This window comes from Mastigoproctus giganteus, chromosome 5 (genome assembly GCF_048544385.1).
Source record: "Mastigoproctus giganteus isolate SK-2022 chromosome 5, ASM4854438v1, whole genome shotgun sequence".
Taxonomy (NCBI): domain Eukaryota; kingdom Metazoa; phylum Arthropoda; class Arachnida; order Uropygi; family Thelyphonidae; genus Mastigoproctus; species Mastigoproctus giganteus.
Window position 1 is genome coordinate 17,291,028 of NC_143579.1, and position 23,168 is coordinate 17,314,195.

At 37.3% G+C, this 23,168-nt stretch overlaps 1 protein-coding gene across 1 annotated transcript in view; it reads left to right on the forward strand.

The window, feature by feature from the left end:
* The window catches only part of mib2 (E3 ubiquitin-protein ligase mind bomb 2), a 388,603-nt gene that overhangs the window by 52,898 nt on the left and 312,537 nt on the right, over positions 1 to 23,168 (forward strand). The window contains exon 4 of the mRNA XM_090373924.1: positions 10,837 to 11,008. Within this exon, the coding sequence (XP_090230050.1) occupies positions 10,837 to 11,008 (172 nt within the window). The remainder of the gene's footprint in view (positions 1 to 10,836; positions 11,009 to 23,168) is intronic.

The following is a 23,168-nucleotide window of genomic DNA, read 5'->3' on the forward strand; positions in this document are numbered from 1 at the left end:
ATCGTAGTCGCCTTTACGGAAGCAATAACCCTTCCCTTTACCCCTAATGGTAGTTACCTCTTTGAGTAAATCCCACTTCAGCACACTGTGATCACTGCCACCTAGTGGTTCATTTATCTGCAGATTCTTAATGCATGAAGAATCACTGCTGATAATCAAATCAAGAGTATTACTCCCTCTAGTTGCCTCCCGAACATGCTGATGTAGAAAACAATCATCCAATAAATCCACAAAAGTCCTGCTAGTGTGTGAGTAACCAGCCCCCAAATTCCAGTCAATATCTGGGAAATTAAAATCTCCCATTATAAGACACTCTGATTTACTGGCCCACTCTATTTCCCTGTACAGTTCCTTATTATACTCATCAGAGTCATTAGGCCTATAGCACACTCCTACTCTCAATTTTGATCTCCCAATGTTTATGTCACACCAAACTGACTCCACACTGCACTGTCCAGCGATGTCGACTGGCTTCACTTCCTTGGTTTTTATGTGTTTCTTAACTAATAGCATAACCCCTCCTCCCTTCCTATCCTGTCTATCCTTTCTGTAGACGTTGTACTCCCGAAATTGCAGTTCTGCATCCCTTATATCTGTGTGACACCACGTCTCTGATATCCCAACAATATCTGCCTTTGATGTTTTGAGCAATACCTCAAATTCATCAAATTTATTTACTAAACTCCTAGCATTGGTGTACACGCAAGTATACCTGCACCTGTTTCTATTCTTAGCTACCCGTACACAACCCATGTGTTTACTTGTACCGCAATGGCTCCCAGCAGTCTCTGAAATACCATGCATCTTGTTTTTCAGGCTTCTGCTCATTCTAATAGAAGCGGTGCTAGAATCTCTTTCACCTCTGCCAGTGGCTACTGTCAATCTATTGGTCTTTGTCTCTCCCCAGACAATCCTAATCATACAGCCAACACACTTGATCTTTTTCTCACAAACAACCCTTCTAAGTACACAATCAAAGTGAGAGGTCCTTTAGGCACTTCAGATCACAACTTGGTGATTGTCTCTTCTCCGATGATGCCTATACCTCATGGCTATTCCCAACCTTGTGTTGTTTGGCATTACAAGAATGCAAAATGGGATGACCTGTGAGATTTCTTTTCCTTGGTTGGATTACTGTTTAAAAACTTCTGATGTCAACGTTTGCTCAGTTCGTGTCAGTGAAATTATTCTTGCAGGAATGGAATCCTTTATCCCACACTCCACTTTAAAATCTCGTCCTTTATCTAAACCTTGGTTTTCCAATAAATGTGCTAAGGCTGTTCAAGAGAAGAATATTGCATATCGTAACTGACTTGTTTCTAATTCTTCACTTTCATTTTCTGCCTACACCAAAGTTCGTAACAATTGTAAAGCAGTTATTAATCAGTCCAAACTAGAGTTTGAACAGGCTAAGAGTAGAAAATTTGCTTCTTGCTCTAATGGTAGCCGAGCATTCTGGTCCCTTGCCAAAGCTATTGGCTGCAACATTTCCCCATCCCTGCTCCCACCTCTGTTCAAACCAGATAGTTCTGTTGTCACTTCAGCCAAGGATAAAGCTGACCTGTTAGCATCCCATTTTTCTTCCAACTCATATATTAATGAGCGTGGTAAAACACCTCCCACCATTCCCAACATGCTCCATTCAATGCCTCCCGTGGTCAAAAGGATGTTAGAAGGATTTTGACGAATCTTGATGCTAAGAAAGCTCCAGGTCCGATGGTATTTCTCCGCTTGTTCTCAAAACCTGTGCTCCTGAACTTACTCCTATTCTTTGCTGCCTTTTTTCACTTTCTTATTCCAAATGTGTTTTTCCTTCTGCTTGGAAATTTGCTCATATCCAGCCAGTTCCTAAAAAGGGTGACAAATCCCTCCTATCCAATTATCGTCCCATTGCAATTACTTCTACTCTTTCTAAAGTAATGGAGAAATCAATTAACCGCCAACTCTTAAACTACCTAGAAACCTTCCGTCTGATCAACGATCGCCAGTATGGATTCCATCAATGTCGATCTACTGGTGATGTTCTGTCTTATGTTACCCGTTTATGGACTAATTCAATGGAAAGGTTCGGTGAAACACAAGTAGTTGCTCTTGACATCTCAAAGGCTTTCGATTGTGTTTGGCATAAAGGTCTTCTAAACAAGCTTCCATCTTATGGTTTGCCAACCGATTTTAGTAATTGGTTATCTAGTTTTCTCTCTGATCGCTCACTGAGGGTGATGGTAGATGGCTCTCTGTGTTCTAACTACTCCACTAATGCCGGTGTCCCCCAATGTTGTTCTTTCCCCCACTCTTTTCCTCTTGTATATTAATGACCTTCCATTGACTGGAAATCCTATCCATAATTTTGCCGATGATAGCACATTGCATTCCACTTTCCATTTTGAGAAACCTGTCCTGCCCAATCAGCTTCAACTTCTCGAATATCTGCTACCAATTCCCTAAATGCCGATCTTCAGGTAATTCTCCAGTGGGGCAAAGAGAACTTCGTTGATTTCAACTCTTCTAAAACTGAGTCTTGTCTTATATCTCGCAAAAAGGATTCGTCTGCTCCTATGCTTATCTTTAGTGTCACTCCAATTTCTAGTCAAAATGATATATCTCTTTTGAGGATTACCTTGACTTCTAATCTCTCTTTGGCACAAGCACATTACAAATATTGCTTCCTCTGCATCTTAAAAACTTGGTTTTCTCTTTCGCTCTCGGAGTTACTTTTCTTCCAAACAGCTGCTCACTCTGTATAAATCGCAAATCTGTCCTGTCATGGAATATAGTTCCCACATCTGGGGTGGTGTTCCCAAAACCTCTCTCAGGCTTCTCGATTCCATTCAGAAGAGGGCAGTTAGGTTAATTAATGATTCATCTCTAACAGAGTCTCTCCACTCGCTGTCTCATAGACGTACTGTTTCTGCTGCATGCCTCTTCTACAGATACTTCCATGGGCACTGTTCTTCTGAATTGGCTTCTATAATTCCCGCTCTCTCTTTCAAAACAGTTCGAACACGTGCCGCCACCAGCCAACATCCATTTACTGTCCAACTTCAAACTGACAGAACAAACTTTTCTCCTTCCTCGTTTATTCATTCAACTGCTGTTTTCTGGAACAACCTGCCTTCGTACATATTTCCTGAAAATTACACTCTATAGAAGTTCAAGTCTAATGTCAACAAATATCTTCTTTCGTCTTCTCAACCTCCAACCCAAGCTAAGTACTACAGGTTCTAATACCTCTTGTGTTTGGGGTTTCCGTAAAAAAAAAAAAAAAAACATTGGCTGCAAAAAAGCAATACAAAAGTGAGAAGCACTACGTATATCCTGAAAATTACAGTCTACAGAAGTTCATGTCCAATGTCAACAAATATCTTCTTTCGTCTTCTCAACCTCCAACCCAAGCACGGTACTAAGTACTATAGGTTCTAATACCTCTCGTGTTTGGGGTTTACATAAAAAAAAAAAAAAAAAAAGTTTTTTCCAGAAAAAGTATGTATCTTTCAATTATGGTGAACAGTTTTTTTAATCCTATTAATTGGCTGTGTGCACTTGAAGCCCCCTCTCTGTTTTGCTTTGAGTTCATGGGAAAATCATCCTGTTGACTCTGGAGTAACACATGGTATTTTCCATGATGATTTTTTCCCCCATAGTTTCTTTTATTAAAAATTTGAGGTCTCTCTTGAATAGGACGAAAATGTGCTGTAAAGCTGGTAATGTCTTCTGTATGGTTTACACACAGCTGCCAATGGTTTAAGAAGGTAGTATATTCCAATGGATCAGTTCTCTTGGGCATAACAATGTGCCATTTTTTTTTTAATACTTTTTTAAATCTTAAATTTTAATAGGATTTAAGCCTAGAACTGCAGATTAATGAGTAGTTCATATTGCATTTGTAGTATTGTTACATGTTTGGAAGTGGTAACATAGCAGTGTGGAAAGTTTACAATTAAACAATGGTGTTTCAAATGGAAAAGCACTAGGAAGCTGTGGCATAGATCAGAATCTCAGGCAAAAGCAGTCTCATGAAAAAAAGGAAAGAAAACAATATACAGTAGACTGTCGAAATAATGGCACCCCAAAAAATGGCACATTCGAAATAAAGGCACATTGAGATCGGATGTATACACACAGCACAGATGTCTTGCAGTGCCATAAAAAGAAAATGGAAAATTACGTGTATTTGTTTATGTTCGCCATTTTCAAAGTGAATTCTGTACTGATATCACGGATTATACCAGTTGTTTTACATTTATTTTAAATTACTAACCCCTCAGTATGGCTCCTAATATTAAAAACCCCTCAGTATGGCTCCTAAAATTAAAAACCCCTCAGTATGGCTTCTTTTTATGTACAGTTAATAAAATTGCATTCTTAATCTCTCTATTTCTTATTTGGCCTGATTATTTCTGCATTAAATACATTAAAAATAAAACTTCTTAGATAACAGAAAAATTGAAATAACAGCACCTTGAATCCCTGAAGGTGCTATTATTTCGAAAGTCTACTGTAGAATTTTTAAGGTAAAAAAAAATAAAAATCTCATTTTAAAATTATAACATGGCGATTACACAGAAGGACCTAAGTAATATAATTAAATTATATTACTTGATTTCAGCAATTTTTTAATACCTTAATTGAACCAATCTTTATGAGCTCAGTAGATATATAGGGGGGTGAAAATGTTTATCCCAATATAGATTACAAAGGTTTCCATGGAAGACAATATTGCCAGTCTGTGCTCTGATCTTGTGTGTTCACAAAATTTCAGGTTTGAAACTATATTCTTCTCCTTTATAGAGGATGTTGAAGTGTAGAAGGCGAATAACGATGACAACTGTTGAGTGAATCAAGCACTGTGCAGTAGGGCTCACAATACCTGTCAAAATCTTAATACCGGTATTTCGGTATTTTTAATTTATGAAACTGGGATACCAGTATTAATACTGGTATTCCAAAAAAAAATATTTTTTGCAATAAATTTTGATGACAATTCGGTGCTAATCTACAGTTACTTGAATTACTTGAATTCACGTTTTAAATCAAACTAAAAAAAATCAAACTAGAATATTTATTATTGAAATTTATTACAATAATAAATATTCTAGCAAAAATTATTAAACATACAATTATTATAAAAATAAAAAATAAGCATTCACACTACCTGTCCGAATAAAGTGAGCTCTTAAGAAACTCAATAGCATTATCGTTTAAACTTGATCTAATTTTAGTACATATTTAATTAGTGGCAGAAAACGTCTTTTGGATTCTGTGTTGGTTGGTTCTTTATACTGAGATAGTCGTAGATTTGCAGTTTAACCTTCCCCCCCCCTTATTCCCTTATCTTCAAAAAATCTTATTTCCTTTTTATCAAAAATAAAAAATATTTCCTTTTTGACTTTTTATGGCACTATATCCGTATTAACGAAAGAAAGGGACTGACGGTTAAGCTTGGTGAGGAAACCAAATCTAAGTTGTTGGGGGGTTATTTATTAATTTTTATTTCCCTTTACCTTAGTATCACCATCAGTGGCCATTGTTATGATTTTCATACAGCAGTTCCCCTCAAACACTAAGCCCCACAAGCTACCTGACTGCATTAAAAAATGAGAATTTCTAGGAGCTGAGGGATATTTCCCCCCCCCCCCCACACACACGAGTATATGTATTATATATCGTTTATATATTATATGTGAGGTGTCAGTTTCTCAAGAGCAATGACACAAATATAAAACAAAAGTCATTTATCATACAAATCTACTTACAATACATAACTGGTGTTCATTTACATCTAATCTATTCATATTTCTCATTTAATCTGTTAATATATGCTATCATTTCCATAAAATTTCTCTCAATTAACAATCTCAACTCTCTCTACAGCTTCAAACACTAAACTAATTCAATCTTAATCACTTCCTCATATTTCTCTTTATCACCAATATCAATTCTCTTCGCAACAGCAATCCCTAAGTCGCTAACTTAATGCTAACAATTCCATGTAATCTCTCTTAATTTAGCAATATCAATTTTTTTTACAACTTCAACCAATAAGCCAACTCAATACTAAACATTTCCTTATTTCTCGTGTTTCTTCAACTTCAACCTTACTCTAAAATAATCTCCACTTTATCTAAGTACCATTTCCAAAACAACACAGTTCAGAGGACTTACCTTTGTTCTCTTTCATGGTGGGATTCCTTTGTGCGGGTTCCTTCCACGGAGTGCGGCGATGTCTCTCTCTCTCTTCTTAGTTGAACTCTGCTGTATAGCTCTTCCAGTACTGTCTTATTTTGGGATTGCGAGAACAGTTCTCTGTTAATACTGAAGGAAATTACCACAGCAGTAGTAGAAGCCAGGGCACTATCAGACTGGCTTGTTATTCAACTTCCGGATTAACTTCTAGCATAGGAACATGCTCGGCGGAACCCTTCACTATATTTTTTTTTTTATGAAAACCCCAAACACGAAAGGTATCAAAACGTATAGTACATAGTACCGTGCATGGGTTGAATGAGAAGTATGGGGGGGAGGGGGATGCCGGAAACTTTGCTCTAGAGACTAAACGTGGGTTTCACCACTTCAAGCCTCCAATAAGCAAAGTGGTGGTATTTCACCGTTTGATGAAAGTCATCTACCACCTAACATAGCTGGACACTCCCAGAACTGGACCCGAACTGAACCCAGAACTATCACTGGGGGTCTGCAACCCCTCCGAACAACAACCATGTAACACCAATGATGGTGTTATTCTTTAAACTCACTCTTCTTCCTTTGGTGGGAAAAACAGAATATTTTTCCCACACAACGAAACGCTTTTATCACTAGATCACCTGTTCCCAATACCTTTGAACTGCTCCATACTGACACCCTTTCCCAAAATGCACTAAATGTCGCATGTCGCATCCTCAAGTAGAGGTGCAATAGAGAGATTAAACTATTGTTTAGAAGCTTTTAATTTTAACCCTTCCGCACCTGCTATACCATTGTTTACCCTATTCCTTAATTGCACTACCAGGCCTACTGCCACTGATGGAAATGTTTCCGTAATGTTGTTTTCGTTATTCCTTAAGTGCTTGCTTTACTTCCACACACATTATACTTACTAAGAGAAATATATTTGTAAAATTTTATGTCTTACAGTTTTGTGACGTTTTCAGGTTTCCGTTGCATTTGTACTGTGTATAACAATCCCTCATTTGCAAATTCAGCAGTATTAATGATTTATTGTTGTTGATTTTATAACTTTTATGTGAATAAATCATGCATAATTATTTTTTAAATTAGTTCTGAAAAACCGGTATTTTTGTATCAATACCAGGATTTGAAAACTGGAAAAAAATGACTGGGATTCTGGTATTCAGGATCCTGGAATCTCGGTATTGTAAGGGCTACCGTGCAGGTCATTGAGTACCTTCATTTAAAGGAAAGTTGCTGAAAGAAATTTATGAAGACATCAGCAAACATTAGGAGATTCATATGCTTCATACCACGATCAAAAACTGGGTTGCAGAATTTAATTCTAAATGTGACAGTATTGAATGCGCCGCCCTGAAGTGGGCAGCCTGTTACCATATCAACATTTGCCAAGGTGGATGCCATTCATGAATTGATCATGCAAGATCGCAGAATAACATTGAAGCACGGTGAGACAACATTCAACGTCTCCCATGAGTGAGCTCACAATATTGTCGTGAATGTTTTGGGAATGAAGAAGATTTCTTCTAGATGGTCCCTAAGCACTGGATGCAGATCAGAAACAGGAAAGAGTGAGGTGTTATGAGATTGTGCAGTATTTTGAAGCTATTGAAGCTCAGTTTTGGAATCAGTATGTCACTATGGATACACCTATGGAAATATGGGTACATCACTTTGAATCTGGAATAAAAGAACAATCAGAAAAGTGGAAACATCCCTCTTGTCCTCCTGCTAAGAATTTAAGAGTGCAGAAATTGGCCGAGAAAGTCATAGAATCTGTCTTCAGGGATGCAGAAGGAGTGATCATGGTTGATTTGCTGGAATGAGGTGCCACTATCAATGTCAAGTATTATTTGAACCTAATGAGACATTTCCGTGAGGAATTGAAGGTCAAGAGGTACAGGAAATTGGCCAAAGGTGTTATCTTGCATCAAGACAATGCACTGGTGCATGTAATGTTTGTGATTCAGTCAGCACTGCATGACTGTGGGATTGAGCCGCCCTACTCACTGGATTTAGCTCTATCAGGCTATTATTTCTATTTCCAAATCTGAAAAAGGACTTGAAAGTATAGAAATCAACAGTGCTGTGATGGATGTAGTCAACAACTTCAGAAGATTTTGTTGACTACAAAATCTGAATTTTATTTGAGTGGATTGTGCCAGAAAGTGAGTTGACTTAAAGGGGGAACTACATTGAAAAATAAATGGGTTTCCGCAACTTCCCAGCATTCCTTCTATGAGAGGCTAGGAACTTTTTAACTTCTTGTTGTATGTCTTTTGTTTTTACATGGTATACAATGTTTTTACTCACATAATTTTTAAGTAAATTTGTATCCATTGTATTGTCCTGGTTTGTCTGGGGGAATGGTATTGATATATATATCAAAGATTTCAAATAGGATTGTTATATTGGTTTAGTTCTTATATAAATATAGAAACCAAACTGATATAATAATCCTATGCTCTGTTCTTCATTAGGAAACTAGGATGTCTTGTTGGACTGAAGGGGCAGTTGAAATTCATATGTTTTAAAATATTCATAGAATCACTGTCCCTTAATTTATTCAGAAACCAAAGTTCTCTTTTTTGTTATTGGCAGATTAAAATGTATACTTCAGTTATGGCAAATCAGTGGCATGACTGATATGGATAGAAAAATAAACCAGCATGCAGCCATCAAAACTAGTTTATACTAAAAAATAATTTTTGTGATTTTTGTGGTCTTTCACCCACATCTATCAGTGAAAATCATACTTAAACATATAAGTATTGTTAAAATATCAATACTTTATTGATATTTTTAACAGTAGTTAAATGTTTATTTTAGATTTTTTTTTTTTTGTATTTGCAAGAGAAAATTGTTATATTTTTGTTTCTCTTATTTTTGGCATGCTGGGTAAAAAAGGTTTGCTAAAGCTAGTATTAAAACTTAACAATTTGAGTTAGACTTTCTGACCTTTCAGGGTGTTATTTATAATATAGGAATTTTTAAATGTATCTTTGTATTATTTCCATTAACTTTTGTTTGTTCTTTATTTGAAATAATGTGGCTAATACTAGGATGTATAGATTTTTATCATAAGGGAGATATCAGTTTAATTTCTCGTAATTCTTTTTAAAAATCCAAAATTTTTTTTTGCATCATTTTATGTAGTTTCTTTGTGCATGCTTGTTAAAATGTTCTTTGTTTATTATTTTTTAAATTATTTATATTATAATTGTTGTAATATAAAGCCAAATTTAATTACTTTCATCCCTTCTTCTTTTCCGTGTCATGTGTAGAGTTTATATTCCTTTTAGTTTTTGTATTGGCTGTTTAGTGTGTTCCCCCCCCCACTCCAGCCTCTACTTTTTTCCTGCACATTCTCCAGTTTAAGCAGTTTACTGCTTTCTGTGCATTTCACTATTTAATATAATGGTCTTTTCTCTAGTCTGTTCTGGTTGGATATTTTATGTTAGTGTGCAATTATACTCTCACTGTTTCAGACTGTCATTTTTGCATGTTTTATTTACTCTGTTGCATGGATGTGCTTTTATTTTATCAATTATTTTTAACATATTCAAGATTATATATCCCTTGTCTCCTTTTTTCCAAAAATTTAATATCATTTTAATCCATTCATATTTTAGTAATTATTAAAAGCAGACTTTACTTCTTTTGAAGTTTGAAATATTAAATATTTTATCCTCATCAGAGGCACTGTCTTTAGTTATTTATATTCTGTTTGTATTTTTTCTGTTTCATTTTTTTCACAGCTTCAAGTGTTTTGCTGTTCAAGACTTGTATGCTTACTGGTTGTTAAGACTACAAATGATCAACTTGTGTTCCTTTGTGTTGAGAGGTTATCAAAAAAATTATATTCCTTCTTTGCCTGCTGGAGGCATTGTAGCTTTCCTTTTAAAGAAATGGAGTGTTGGTGGCCAAATTCTTTTTTCTATATTTTCCCAGATATTTTTGTTGTTCATCAAGCGACCTTCATTTTAATCATTTTACTCTCTTTTAAATTTTCATTTCATTTATATCATTTCATGACCATCTTAACAAGTCAAAGAGACATATCATCTCACTGGCATTCCGGAGTTTTCACTTCTGTAGGTTTGTTCTCTTCATTGTGAAAACCCTACACCTGCGAAGAGGCACATCAACTTACTGTTTTTTTGGGTGTTCCTGTTCTAATCATTCTCTCCAATATAGGTGAACTTTATTTTACTACTATAAAAAAAAAAAAAAAAAAAAAAAGCTACATTTCCTGTTTGGTCAGCATCAACAAGAATATTGTTGTCTTTTATAAGTTATTTTATGTAATTTATATGAAACACAAGTATTTTTTAATGTTACCATTCCTAAGCTTGTATTTTAATTTCATTGTTACTGTGTTTCTCTGAAAAAAAATTTTGGATTGTCTTCTTTGATTCGGGTATTTAATAGAAGTATTTTTCATTAAAAACTTGTGCCATTATTTGAATATTCTTTTTATTATATTACCATTTCTACTTGATAATTTTAATGTTTTATGAGGTTAGTATACTTAACTAATGTAATTTGTGAATATCACATAATTAATATAAAATTTTAAAGATTTTAGAATTTTTGTGAAAAAATAAATTCATTTTCTATTTATCAAATAAAAGCAACCAAATTTTACAGGGGTGAAGCATCCAAATATTATCTGTGATGCATGTCGTAAGCAGGGAATATATGGAATGAGATGGAAATGCATCCGATGCTTTGATTTTGATCTCTGTACCCATTGTTATATGTCAGATAAGCACGACTTGACTCACCCATTTCTTCGGGTTGAAACTGCTGCATCAGCTGGGTAAGGCAGTTGAACTGACAGTTCATATTTTCTTATGTTTATGCTTTTATACTCTATTTACTTAAAACTTTTATATGTTGCTCTGATATTAGTGTTAGTATTAATAGTGGCAAATGATGCTATATAACCATCAGCCAAATTGAAAATTTTTTGATGCTGTATAAGCATCAAAAAATTTTCCATGTCATTATCCATCCCCTCCAATAATTTGTCTAGTTCTTCCTTGAATTTATTCAAACTATGCACTTCCACAAGAATGAATGGAAACTTGTTCCAGCAGTCAACTACCCATTGACAAAAGACAAACTTCCAAATTTATTTTTCAATGATCCTTCCTCAAATTGAATTTGTGCTCTCATGTTCATAGTCTGAGCAAGAGGAAGAATCACATCACCCACTGTGTTTGCTCAAGGTATTCAAAGCCTCAATCAGATCACCTTGCAGATGCCTAGTCTCCACACTCAGCAATTTGCAGAAATGAAGCCTTTCTTGGTATGAGCACCAATTTGTTCCCCCCACAACCGATATCATTGCAGTACTCTGTACCCATTCCAGCAGCTGTACATCCTTCCTAAAATGAGGCCTCCAGATCTGCATGCAGTACTCAAGATATGGCCTGATCATTGCTTTATACAATGGGATAATCACCTCTTTATGCCTCCCAGCAAAATTCCTGTATATCATTGACAAAACCACATGAGCTGTCCTGGCAGTCTGTCTGCATTGCTGAGATAACTTCATATCAGACTGTACAATTACCCCCATGTCCTTTTCATTTTCTACTACCCTGAATATGGAATAAAAACAACCAAATACACTTGATATATTACTCTGGGATTACTGCTACCCATATGCAGTACCTTGCATTTGTGGGAAGGAGCAGCAGTGCGTAGCACATGCTTCTTGATTAGACCGGGGTTCGAACCCGTGACCACCAAATACGCAGGATGCGGAAAGGTCAGGGAATGACCACCGCATATCCCGGAGCAATATGGTCTTAGTTGCTAATGTTCCTAAAAACCAAATAACAAACAATAACCTTGCATTTGTCACTGTTAAACTTCAATTTGCCATTTCTCAGCTCATCTGCCTAATTTTTCTAAATAATGTTGCAGCAGCAGCAGCATACCTTCATTATTGTCATTAACCACCCTGACAACCTTTATATCATCTGCAAACTTAGACATTAAAGCTGATATACCCTCATCAATGTTATTAATAAATACAGAAAACAGTAATGGGCCCAGCATCTGAATCCTGTGGGACTCTGCTAATAACATTAGTACATGAAGAGCATTGATAATCACTTTGTCTTCTGCCACTCGACCATCCATAGCAATAACTTACCTTTAATGCCATGTTGCACAAATTTGTACAGCAGTCTTTTATGTGCTGCACTATCAAAGCCTTCCTGAAATACAAGTATATGATACCAAAATTATTTTTTACATCCAGTTCCTTTGTCACTGCTTTCTAGTATCCAATTAAATTGGTTAGCAAAGATCTCCCCATAACAAACCTATGCTGTGACTGAATATAATTACACTCCTTTTTAGATGATCTTGCTTTACTTCTTTAACCAGTGACTCCATTATTTTCCCTGAAAAAGAAGTTAAGCCAACAGCTCACCCTTTGATCCCACTTTGTGAATTCAGCAATGCATTTGGACATCTCCAGTCCACAGGTACCTCCCCTGAATCCAGAGATGCTCTCTTGATGTAAATGATTGGATACATCCTTTCAGCCATGTGTGCCTTTCTTATGTTTAACTTAAAACAATTTCTTTTCCACTTTCCTCTCAATTATCACAAAATCACTTAGCTCCCTATTAGAGTTAAATAAACTTCCGGCATCCTCTTCCCAAAGTCTTCCCTATGCAAAATACCTATTCATCCTCTCAGCAATCTGAGCAGGATCATCGACATAAAGTGGACCACTGTGATTCAACTTCTGCCTTCTACTGTTAATATAAGTAAAGAAGTCTTTGCTGCTTTTCTTGCCATCCTTTGCCAGGTTTTATTAATTATTTTTATTATTAAAAATTTTATTAAGAATTTATTAATCTTATTAAAGTTCATTGTTAATTAAATTATACTAAATGGAATCATGACCCAGACTAGAGCATCAAAGCAGCATTCACAGAATAGCCAGAGTGCTGTGGCTCATGGGAGAACTGAAGGGGGGCGATTCTCCAACACATCACAGTCTAACAATGCGCAAAATGTGAAATGTTTGCAGACCTGTCTAGAACAGGATATTATCTAGCCAAGGAGGATGTCTTTGTGTGTGCTAGCTGCAGAGACTGTGAGAAAAAATTAGGTGCGAACTCAGAATTCTGATGGACATCTATGAGAGTTTGAGGTATAGGATAAATGCCCTCGAAGAAATTAAAATGAGGGGGCCAATCAACCTCTCAGCTGCCCAACTCAATGCCAGAGCTCATTTCTGTGCATCAGGCAACACAGCAGCAATCTCCAAGGCAGAATATGCTGGTCCCACAGGAATTAGTTATTGTTGGTGACTCTATTGTTAGGGAGACGGGGAATATATTATGCAAAAAAGGATAGGTGGAACAGGACCAGGGTATTTCTTCCAGGGGCAAAAGTTGATGATGTTGTAGGGCAGATATCATCTTTTAAGGGCACAAAAGGTGATATTGTTGTACATCTTGGCACTAATGACCTTAAGAGTAACAGATCTGCAGATTTACTTAACAAGTACAGTCAGTGCTAGAAAAAAGTCGCGAGTTAGGGTTAAATTTGAGTGTCTGCAATTCTGCTCAGCATGATAAGAGGGAGTATATGATGAGAGCCTTTGTCAATCAATTTGGCTCTGGAGGGATTGTGCAAGGCTCACTGGGTAGAATTTTTTTTAGTGTGGTCTGTGCTTGCTAACAGGCGAGACTGCTTCTACAGGGATGGGATACACTTAAATAGAAAGGGTGCAAGAATATTTGCTGATGCTATCATGGCAATGTTAGGTGGGTCGGAAAACTGCTATATTAAAGATTAACCGTAGTTGCGGGCAGACGCAAAAGTGATTCTTGCACTGCTTCTATTGTAATGAGGAGCAGCCTAGAGAGCAAGTTGCTGGGGGCTTCAAGAGCTGCTAGGAGTCATTATGGAACAAGTAAATACAGTTAGGGAAACTAAGAGTAAGAACAAGTGCATGTATACTTGCATGTACACTAATGCTAGAAGTATAGTAAATAAAATTGATGAATTTGAAGGACTGATCAAGACATCAAAGGCAGATATTGTTGGGATATCAGAGACATGGTGTCACACAAATATAAGCAGTGCAGAATTGGAATTTGGGGAGTATGATGTGTACAGAAAGGACAGACAGGGTAGGAAGGGAGAAGGAGTTAGGCTGTTAGTAGGAAGGGAGAAGGAGTTAGGCTGTTAGTTAAGAAACATAAAATCTAAGGAAGTGCATCCAGTTGATACGGGTGGACAGTGTAATTTTGAGTGTGTTTGGTGTGACATAAACACTGGGAAAGGGAAAATGAGAGTAGGAGTATGGTATAGACCTAATGACTGTAATGAGTATGATGAACAGTTGTGCAGAGAAATAGAATGGGCCAGTTAATCACAATGTCTTGTAATGGGGGATTTTAACTTTCCAGACATTGACTGGAACTTGTGGCTTGGTCACTCACATGCTAGCAAGACTTTTGTGGATTTGTTGGAGGATCATTTTCTACAGCAACATGTTCAAGGGGCAACCAGAGGGAGTAATACCCTTGATCTGATTATCAGCAGTGATTATTCATGCATTAAGAATTTGCAGTTAAAGGCACCACTAGGTGACAATGATCAAAGTGTACTGATGTGGGATTAACTTAACAGATGTATGTACCTACGATCAAGAATAAAGCGAAGGGTTTTTGTTTTTGTAAAGGTGACTACAGTGGTCTCAGACAGTTTTTAAATTCTATACAGTGGGATTAACTGATGATGTAACTAACAGTGAATTGTAAATGGGAATCCTTCAGGGACTTAAACTTGGAGTCTACTAGGGTTTTCATACCAACTAAGAAATACTGTTAAAGGTTTAGGCCTAAATGGATGTCTGATGAATTAATGAGACTCGTGGCAGAGAAGAAAAATGCATGGGATGCATATAAATTATCAGGTTACACAGAAGCCTATGTCAGATATAAGCTAATCTGTAATCAAGTCACAAAGGAGGTTAGGCAGATTACGAGAAATCTTTGGCAAAGGATGTAAAAAAAAACAGCAAAGAGTTCTTTACTTATGTAAACTCTAGAAGGAAGAGGGATGAATCAGATTGGTCCACTTAACATAGATGGTTCGACAGTTGATGATCCTTCTCAAGTAGCTGATAAACTGAATTTTGCATCTACTTTCACACATTAGGAGTTATTCAAGGAGAGGAATGCCAGAAGTTTATCAAACTCTAACAGTGAGCTAAGTGATCTTGTGATAACTGAGAGCAAAGTGGAGGAGAAATTGTTGAAGTTAAATATAAAAAAGGCACCTGGGGCTGACGGAATCTATCCAGTTATGATGGAGGCAGCAAGGGAAGTAAGCAAACCCTTAGCCATAATTATGAGAGCATCCTGAGAATCAGGGGACGTCCCCATGGACTGGAGATGTGCAAATGTATCCCCAATTCACAAAGGAGATTCAAAGGGTGACACAAATAATTATAAACCTGTTAGTTTAACTTCTGTTCTGGGGAAAATAATGGAATCACTGTTTAAAGAGGTGATACAGGATTACCAAGACAAGACAGCAGTAATAGTTCAGACACAGCATGGGTTTGTTAAGGGGAAGTCTTATCTGACCAATTTGATTGGATAGTACAATGTGGTCACAAAGGAACTGGATACAAAAAATAATTCTGATATCATATACTTGGATTTCTTTTGATACTGTTGCACATAGAAGACTGCTGTACAAATTGGAGAGATATGGAATTAAGAGCAAGTTACTGCAATGGATAAAGGGATGGTTGAGTGGGAGATGGCAGAGAGTGGCAATAAATGGACACTGCTCTACATGGACTAATGTTACTAGCGGAGTCTCCCAGGGTTTCATGCTGGGCTCATTTTTCTTTTGTGTATTTATAAATGATATTGATGATGGTGTATCAGGCCTAATGTCCAAGTTTGCAGGTGATACAAAGGTTGGCAGGGTTGTTAATGACAGTAAAGACAGTATGCTACTGCAACAGGATCTAGAAAAGTTAGGTAGATGGGCTGAGAAGTGGCAACTGAAGTTTAACATTGACAAATGCAAAGTACTCTATATTGGTAGCAGTAATCCAAGAGAAATGTACCAACTGTGTGGTACTACACTCAGGGAGGTGGAGAATGAAAAAGACCTGGGGGTAATTGTATAGGCAGATATGAAGTTCTGTGAGCAGTGCAGATGGGCTGCCAGAGAGCAGGTCATGGAGTTTTGTCAATGATATATAGGAATTTTGCTAGCACAGACGAGAATTATCGAGGACTAGCACAGATTATCCCTTTGTATATGGTCAGGCGACACCTTGAGTACTAAAATGAGGTCTGGAGGCCTCATTTTAGGAAGGATGTAGAGTTGCTAGAACGAGTACAGAGAAGGGCAACAAGATTGGTGAGAGGAACAAAGGGGTGCACTTACGAAGAAAGGCTTAAGTTCTGCAAGTTGCCATGTCTGGAGTCAAGGCACGTGCGAGGTGACCTGATGATTGTGGTGTCTAAGGCCTTGAATGGTTTGAGCAGTCTTAGTGCTGACGGGATACTTCTGCTTGCCCAGATTAAGAACCTGAGGGGGGGCATAAATTCAAATTGAAGAAAAACAGTTGTAGAATAGATGTGCGGAAGTTTGCCTTTAGCCAGCAGGTAGTTGATTGCTAGAACAGACTTCCATCTGTTGTGGGAGTTGATAGCTTAAATAAATTTATGGCTGAACTAGACAAACATTTGGAGTGACCGGATGGGTGAAATGGGAAGGTTTTTTTTTTTTTTTTTGCTGCTGCTGTATAAGCTTGCTTTCTTGCATCATGTGCCTAAACTAATGCTAATATAGGTAAAGAAGTTTTTGCTGCTTTTCTTACCATTCTTTGCCAGAGAAGTCTCATAATCTGCCTTGGCATGCCTAACCAACCTCTTTTGTGATTTAATTGCTGACTGTTTATATCTACCATAAGTTTCTATATTGTGATTATTTATATGAATCCCATTCAATTCTCTTCTCTACTACTTGTCTCTGTAGTTTATTTGGCATTGATTTTTTTTCATTTTTCATGTTCTAAGCCAGTGGTCTCAAACTGGTGGTCCATGGGCTGCATCCAGCCCCCCGAAGCAATTTTACACAGCCCGCAAATACATTTCAATTATGTATTTGTTGTAAATACGGTGCTTATATTCCCTCTCATTTTGTTAAAAAAAAAATTTCGGCCCGTCAGCTGCTTTCAGATCGTGCATTCGGCCTGCATCCAATTTGAGTTTGAGACCACTGGTCTAAGCCTTGAACTGTATTTCTTAGTTGGTATGAATGTCCTAGTAGCTTCTATGATTATTTCCCTGATTACTTCTCATTTACAATTTGTTGTTGGTAACAACATTAGTTGGTTCCACTATATAGAATTTAAAAACTGTCTGAAACCACTGTAGTCTGCTTTATGAAAAACAAAATTCTGTCCTTTACACTTGATGGTAGTTACCTCTTTAAGTAAATCCCACATTAATACACTATGATCATTGCCACCTAGTGCTTTTTTCTGCTGATAATTAACATGAAGAATTGCTGCTGATAATCAGATCAAAAATATTGCTTTCTTTTTCTAAAATGCTGCTGTAGAAAACAGTCATCTAATAAATCCTAAAAAGTCTTGCTAGTGTTTGAGTGACCAACCCACAAGTTCCAGCCAATATCTTGGAAGTTAAAATCCACCATTATAATGCATTCTGATTTACTGGCCCACTTTATTTCTCTGCACATTTGTTCATTGTACTCATCACAGGCATTCTGCTTTATACACTCCTAGTCTCATTTTTGTTTTCACAGTGCTTATGTCACACAAATCCTGACTCATCATTGCACTGTCTTAAATTTTGTGCACTTCTTAATTAAGAGCATAACTCCTCTTTTCTGTTCTGTCTGTCCTTTCTGTATACTCCCCAAATTCTAATTCTGCATCCTTTATATGAGTGGTACCACATCTCTGATATCCCACAATATCTGTATTTGATGACTTTTTTAATTCATCAGATGTATTTACTGTGCTCCTTGCATTGGTAGATGCAAATAATTACCCTAACACAGCCCACATATTTCCTTGTTCCATTGATGACCCATAGCAGGTTTGAAATTTTCAGTATCTCACTTCCTGGGCTGCTGCATATTCCATTGGAAGCAGTGCAAGAATCACTTTCACCTGGAGTGATTGAAAGAAGGTTGTCTGGTCCATTTAATCATGTTTCTTGTTGCACCATGTGGCTGGCTGGGTACGTGTGTGTTTGCCTGGGGAAGTGATGCCGCTGGGATGCATCGTGAGATGAAAACAAGCTGGTGGCAGCGGTGTCATGCTTTGGGCGATGTTCTGCTGGGATACCCTGGGTCCAGTCATCCATGTTCTGGGCACTCTGATGTCTACCACCTACCTAAACATCATTGCTGACCAGGTACACCCTTTCTGGTGGTGCCATCTTTCAGCAGGATAATGCGTCATGCCACACTACCTGTATTGTGCCATGCCACACCACCTGTATTGTTCGAGACTGGTTCACGGAACATGAGGAAGACGACTTCCAGGTATTGCCCTGGCCTCCAAATTCCCCAGACATCAATCCCATTGAGCATCTGTGGTTTGTGTTGGAACAGCAACTCTGATCTGTGGCGTCTCAACCATGGACCTTGCAGGAGTTAAAGGATCTGCTGGTTACGTGTTGGTACCAGATACCACAAGACACATTTAGAAATCTTGTAGCGTTGCAGGTTATGAACTCATGCCTTGCCGGGTATGAGCCGTTTTGGCTGCATGTGGAGGTATGTTGGTATGTTGTCATAATGTTTTGGTTCATCTGTGTAGAGTGGGCCAGTAAATCAGATTGTCTAATAATGGGGGATTTTAACTTCTCAGATATTGACTGGAACTTGTGGGTGGATTTTAAATTCCTAGATATTTATTGAAACTTGTGGGTACTGTAAAGGTTGCTACAGCGGTTTCAGACAGTTTTTAAATTGTATACAATGGGACCAACTGATGATGTTAATGGCAGCAAATTCTAAATGGGAAGCATTCAAGGAAGTAATCGTGGAATTTACTAGACATTTCATACCAATTAAGAAATACTGTTCAAGCTTTAAACCTAAATGGATGTCAAATTAACTAATGAGACTTGTGGCAGAGAAGAAAAATGCATGGGATGCATATAAATTATCGGGCGACACAAACACTTGTGATAGTTATAAGCTAGTCTGTAATCAAGTCACAACAGAAGTTGGGGAAGCGAAGGCAGATTATGAGAAATCTTTCACCAGGAATGCTAAGAAAAACAGCAAGGACTTCTTTAGTTATATAAATTCTAGAAGGAAGGGGGATGAATCAGATTGGTCCACTTGATATTGATGGTTCGACTGTTGATGATTCTGCTCAGATAGCTGATAATCTGAATGAGTATTTTGCATCTACATTCACACATGAAGAATTATTAAGGGAGGAAAATGCCAGAAGTTTATCAAACTGTAACAGGGTCCTTTATGATTTTATAATGACCGAGAGCAGAGATGAGGAGAAATTGTTGAGGTTAAACATAAGAAAGGCACATGGGATAGATGGAATCTATCCAGTTGTATTAAAGGAGGTGGCAAACCCTTAGTCATAATTATGAGAGCATCCTTTGACTCAAGGGAGGCCCCCACAGACCGGAGATGTGCAAATGTATCGTCAATTCACAAAGGGGGGAATCAAAGGGTGACACAAGTAATTATTGACCTGTTAGTTTGACTTCTGTTCCAGGAAAAATAATGGAGTCACTGGTTAAAGAAGCACTGTAGGATCATCTAGACAAGATAGCAGTAAAAATTCAGAAACAGCATGGGTTTGTCAAGGGGAAGTCTTGTCTGAACAATTTGATTGGATAGTATGATGTGGTCACAAATGAACTGGATGCAAAGAATAAATTTGATATCATATACAGTAGAATGTTGGTTAACCGGAATAATTTGAAAGGCTGATCTTTTTTTTATTAACAATAGTACAGTAAGCACCGGTTATAGTGATCACGTTTGCAAATTGAATTTTGATTATAATAAGTGTAAGATCGAGTTTACTACCCATTTATAACAGATTGTACAAACAAAAAGCCCAATAAACCGAAAACTACAAATTGTTTTTATTGTTTTATGGTTGTGACCCCTAGAATTCTATGCGACCTTCAGAAATATTATCTTTAGAAAAATATCATAGAAACTACTGGGGTTTTCTCAGAAACCATGAGTGAATTTCAGATTACTTTAGCTCCAGATTCGGTAAGAATAATATTGGCCCGAAACTGTGTGATTTATTATTTTTCTCAATTTTTTAGGGTAATATGTGATTGAAAAGAAAATGTGTAGTTTTAACATTGCAACAAAAAACGGAAATTATTAATAGAATTAGAAAAGGTGAAAATTTAGAAAATCTCTCCAAAGAGTTTAATATGGGGACTTCAACATTTACAACATCAAGAAAAATTCTACTGCTATAACAGAATTTGTGTCGATTATGGTTAGTGAAGGAGGATCTAGAAGGAAAAAATGTCAAAACCTGAAAATGCCACTTTAGAGAATTTATTTTTTTGTTTTCTTCAGAGTGAAGTTTAATTGAACCAGTGTCTGGCCCAATATTGTGCGAAAAAACATTGGATTTTAATAGAAAATTAAGAGGTAATGAAGATTTTAAGGCAATCACAGGTTGGCTAAAAACACTATAAACTGTGACACGATATGTGTGAACTAGATATTCAAGGCGAGAAACTTTCTGCAGACGAATCGGCAACAGTGTCCTTTGAAAAGTAAGTTTGCTTCAGTTATAGCAAATTATGAGAAAGAAAACATTTATAACATTGATGAGTCGGGCTTATTATGGAAAGCATTATCGAGTAAAACCCTAGCCACTAAAAGAGAAATGCCTATACCAAGTTTTAAGATGAGAAAACGGCAAGTTACAATTGCTATGCGTGCAAATGCCACTGGGATGCACAGATTGTCCGTGCTTGTTATCGGTAAGTCGAAAAAACCGAGAGCATTTAAAAATCGCTCTAATTTTCCTGTTTTATATAAAAATCATAAAAATGCCTGGATGGATGTTTCTGTTTTCCAAAATTGGTTTATAATTTTTTAAATTAATTAATCTTATTTAATTTAATCTACAATTAAATTAAATATTAATTTAATTGGGCCCACTGTTGTTTTGTATATTTATTAATGATATTGATGAAGGTATATCATTTATCAAAGTTTGCAGATGATACAAAGGTTGGCAGGGCTCTTAATAGCAGTAATGGCAGTGTGCTACTGCAACAGGATCTAGAAAATTTGGGCAGATGGGCTAAGAAGTGGCAACTGAAGTTTAACCTTGACAAATGCCAAGTACTGCATATGGGTAGAAGTAATCCCAGAGAAACGTACCAACTGTGTGGTACTACACTTAAGGTGGTAGAAAATGAAAAAGACCTGGGAGTAATTGTGCAGTCAGATATGAATTTTTATGAGCAGTGCAGACAGGTTGCCAGAGCAGGTCATGGGGTATTGTTAATGATATTCAGGAATTTTGCTAGTATAGAAAAAGGAGGTGATTATCCCTTTGTATATGGAAATGGTCAGGCCATGCCTTGAGTACTGTGTACAGGTCTGGAGGCCTCATTTTAGGAAGGATGTACAGTTGCTTGAGCGACTACAGAGGAGAGGAATGAAAGGGTGGTCTTATCAAGAAAGGCTTAAGTTCTGCAAATTTGGCACTAATAATATTAAGAGTAGGAGACCGGCAGAATTACTTAACAAGTACAGGTCACTGCTGAACAAAAGCCGAGAATTAGGGTTGAATTTGAAAGTGTCTGCAATTCTGCCGAGACACGATAGGAGGGAGTATATGATGAGAGCCTTGTCGATCAATTCGGCCCTGGAAAGATTGTGCAAGGCTCAAGGGGTAGAATTTTTTTCAGCCTGGACTGTACTTGTTAACAGGAGAGATTGCTTCTACAGGGATGGGATACACTTAAATAGAAAGGGTGCTAGAATATTTGCTGATGCTATCGAGGCAGTGTTAGGTGGGTCGGAAAACTGCTAGCTTGGGGGGAGACAAAGACCAATAGATAGACAGTAGCCACTGGCAGAGGTGAAAGAGATTCTTGCACTGCTTCTATTAGAATGAGCAGAAGCCTGAAAAACAAGATGCATGGTATTTCAGAGACTGCTGGGAGCCATTGCGGTACAAGTAAACACATGGGTTGTGTTAGGGTAGCTAAGAATAGAAACAGGTGCAGGTATACTTGCGTGTACACCAATGCTAGGAGTTTAGTAAATAAATTTGATGAATTTGAGGTATTGCTCAAAACATCAAAGGCAGATATTGTTGGGATATCAGAGACGTGGTGTCACACAGATATAAGGGATGCAGAAATGCAATTTGGGGAGTACAACGTCTACAGAAAGCATAGACAGGATAGGAAGGGGGGAGGGGTTATGCTATTAGTTAAGAAACACATAAAAACCAAGGAAGTGAAGCCAGTCGACATCGCTGGACAGTGCAGTGTTGAGTCAGTTTGGTGTGACATAAGCATTGGGAGATCAAAATTGAGAGTAGGAGTGTGCTATAGGCCTAATGACTCTGATGAGTATAATAAGGAACTGTACAGGGAAATAGAGTGGGCCAGTAAATCAGAGAGTCTTATAATGGGAGATTTTAATTTCCCAGATATTGACTGGAATTTGGGGGCTGGTCACTCACACACTAGCAGGGCTTTTGTGGATTTATTGGATGATTGTTTTCTACATCAGCATGTTCGGGAGGCAACTAGAGGGAGTAATACTCTTGATTTGATTATCAGCAGTGATTCTTCATGCATTAAGAATCTGCAGATAAATGAACCACTAGGTGGCAGTGATCACAGTGTGCTGAAGTGGCATTTACTGAAAGAGGTAACTACCATTAGGGGTAAAGG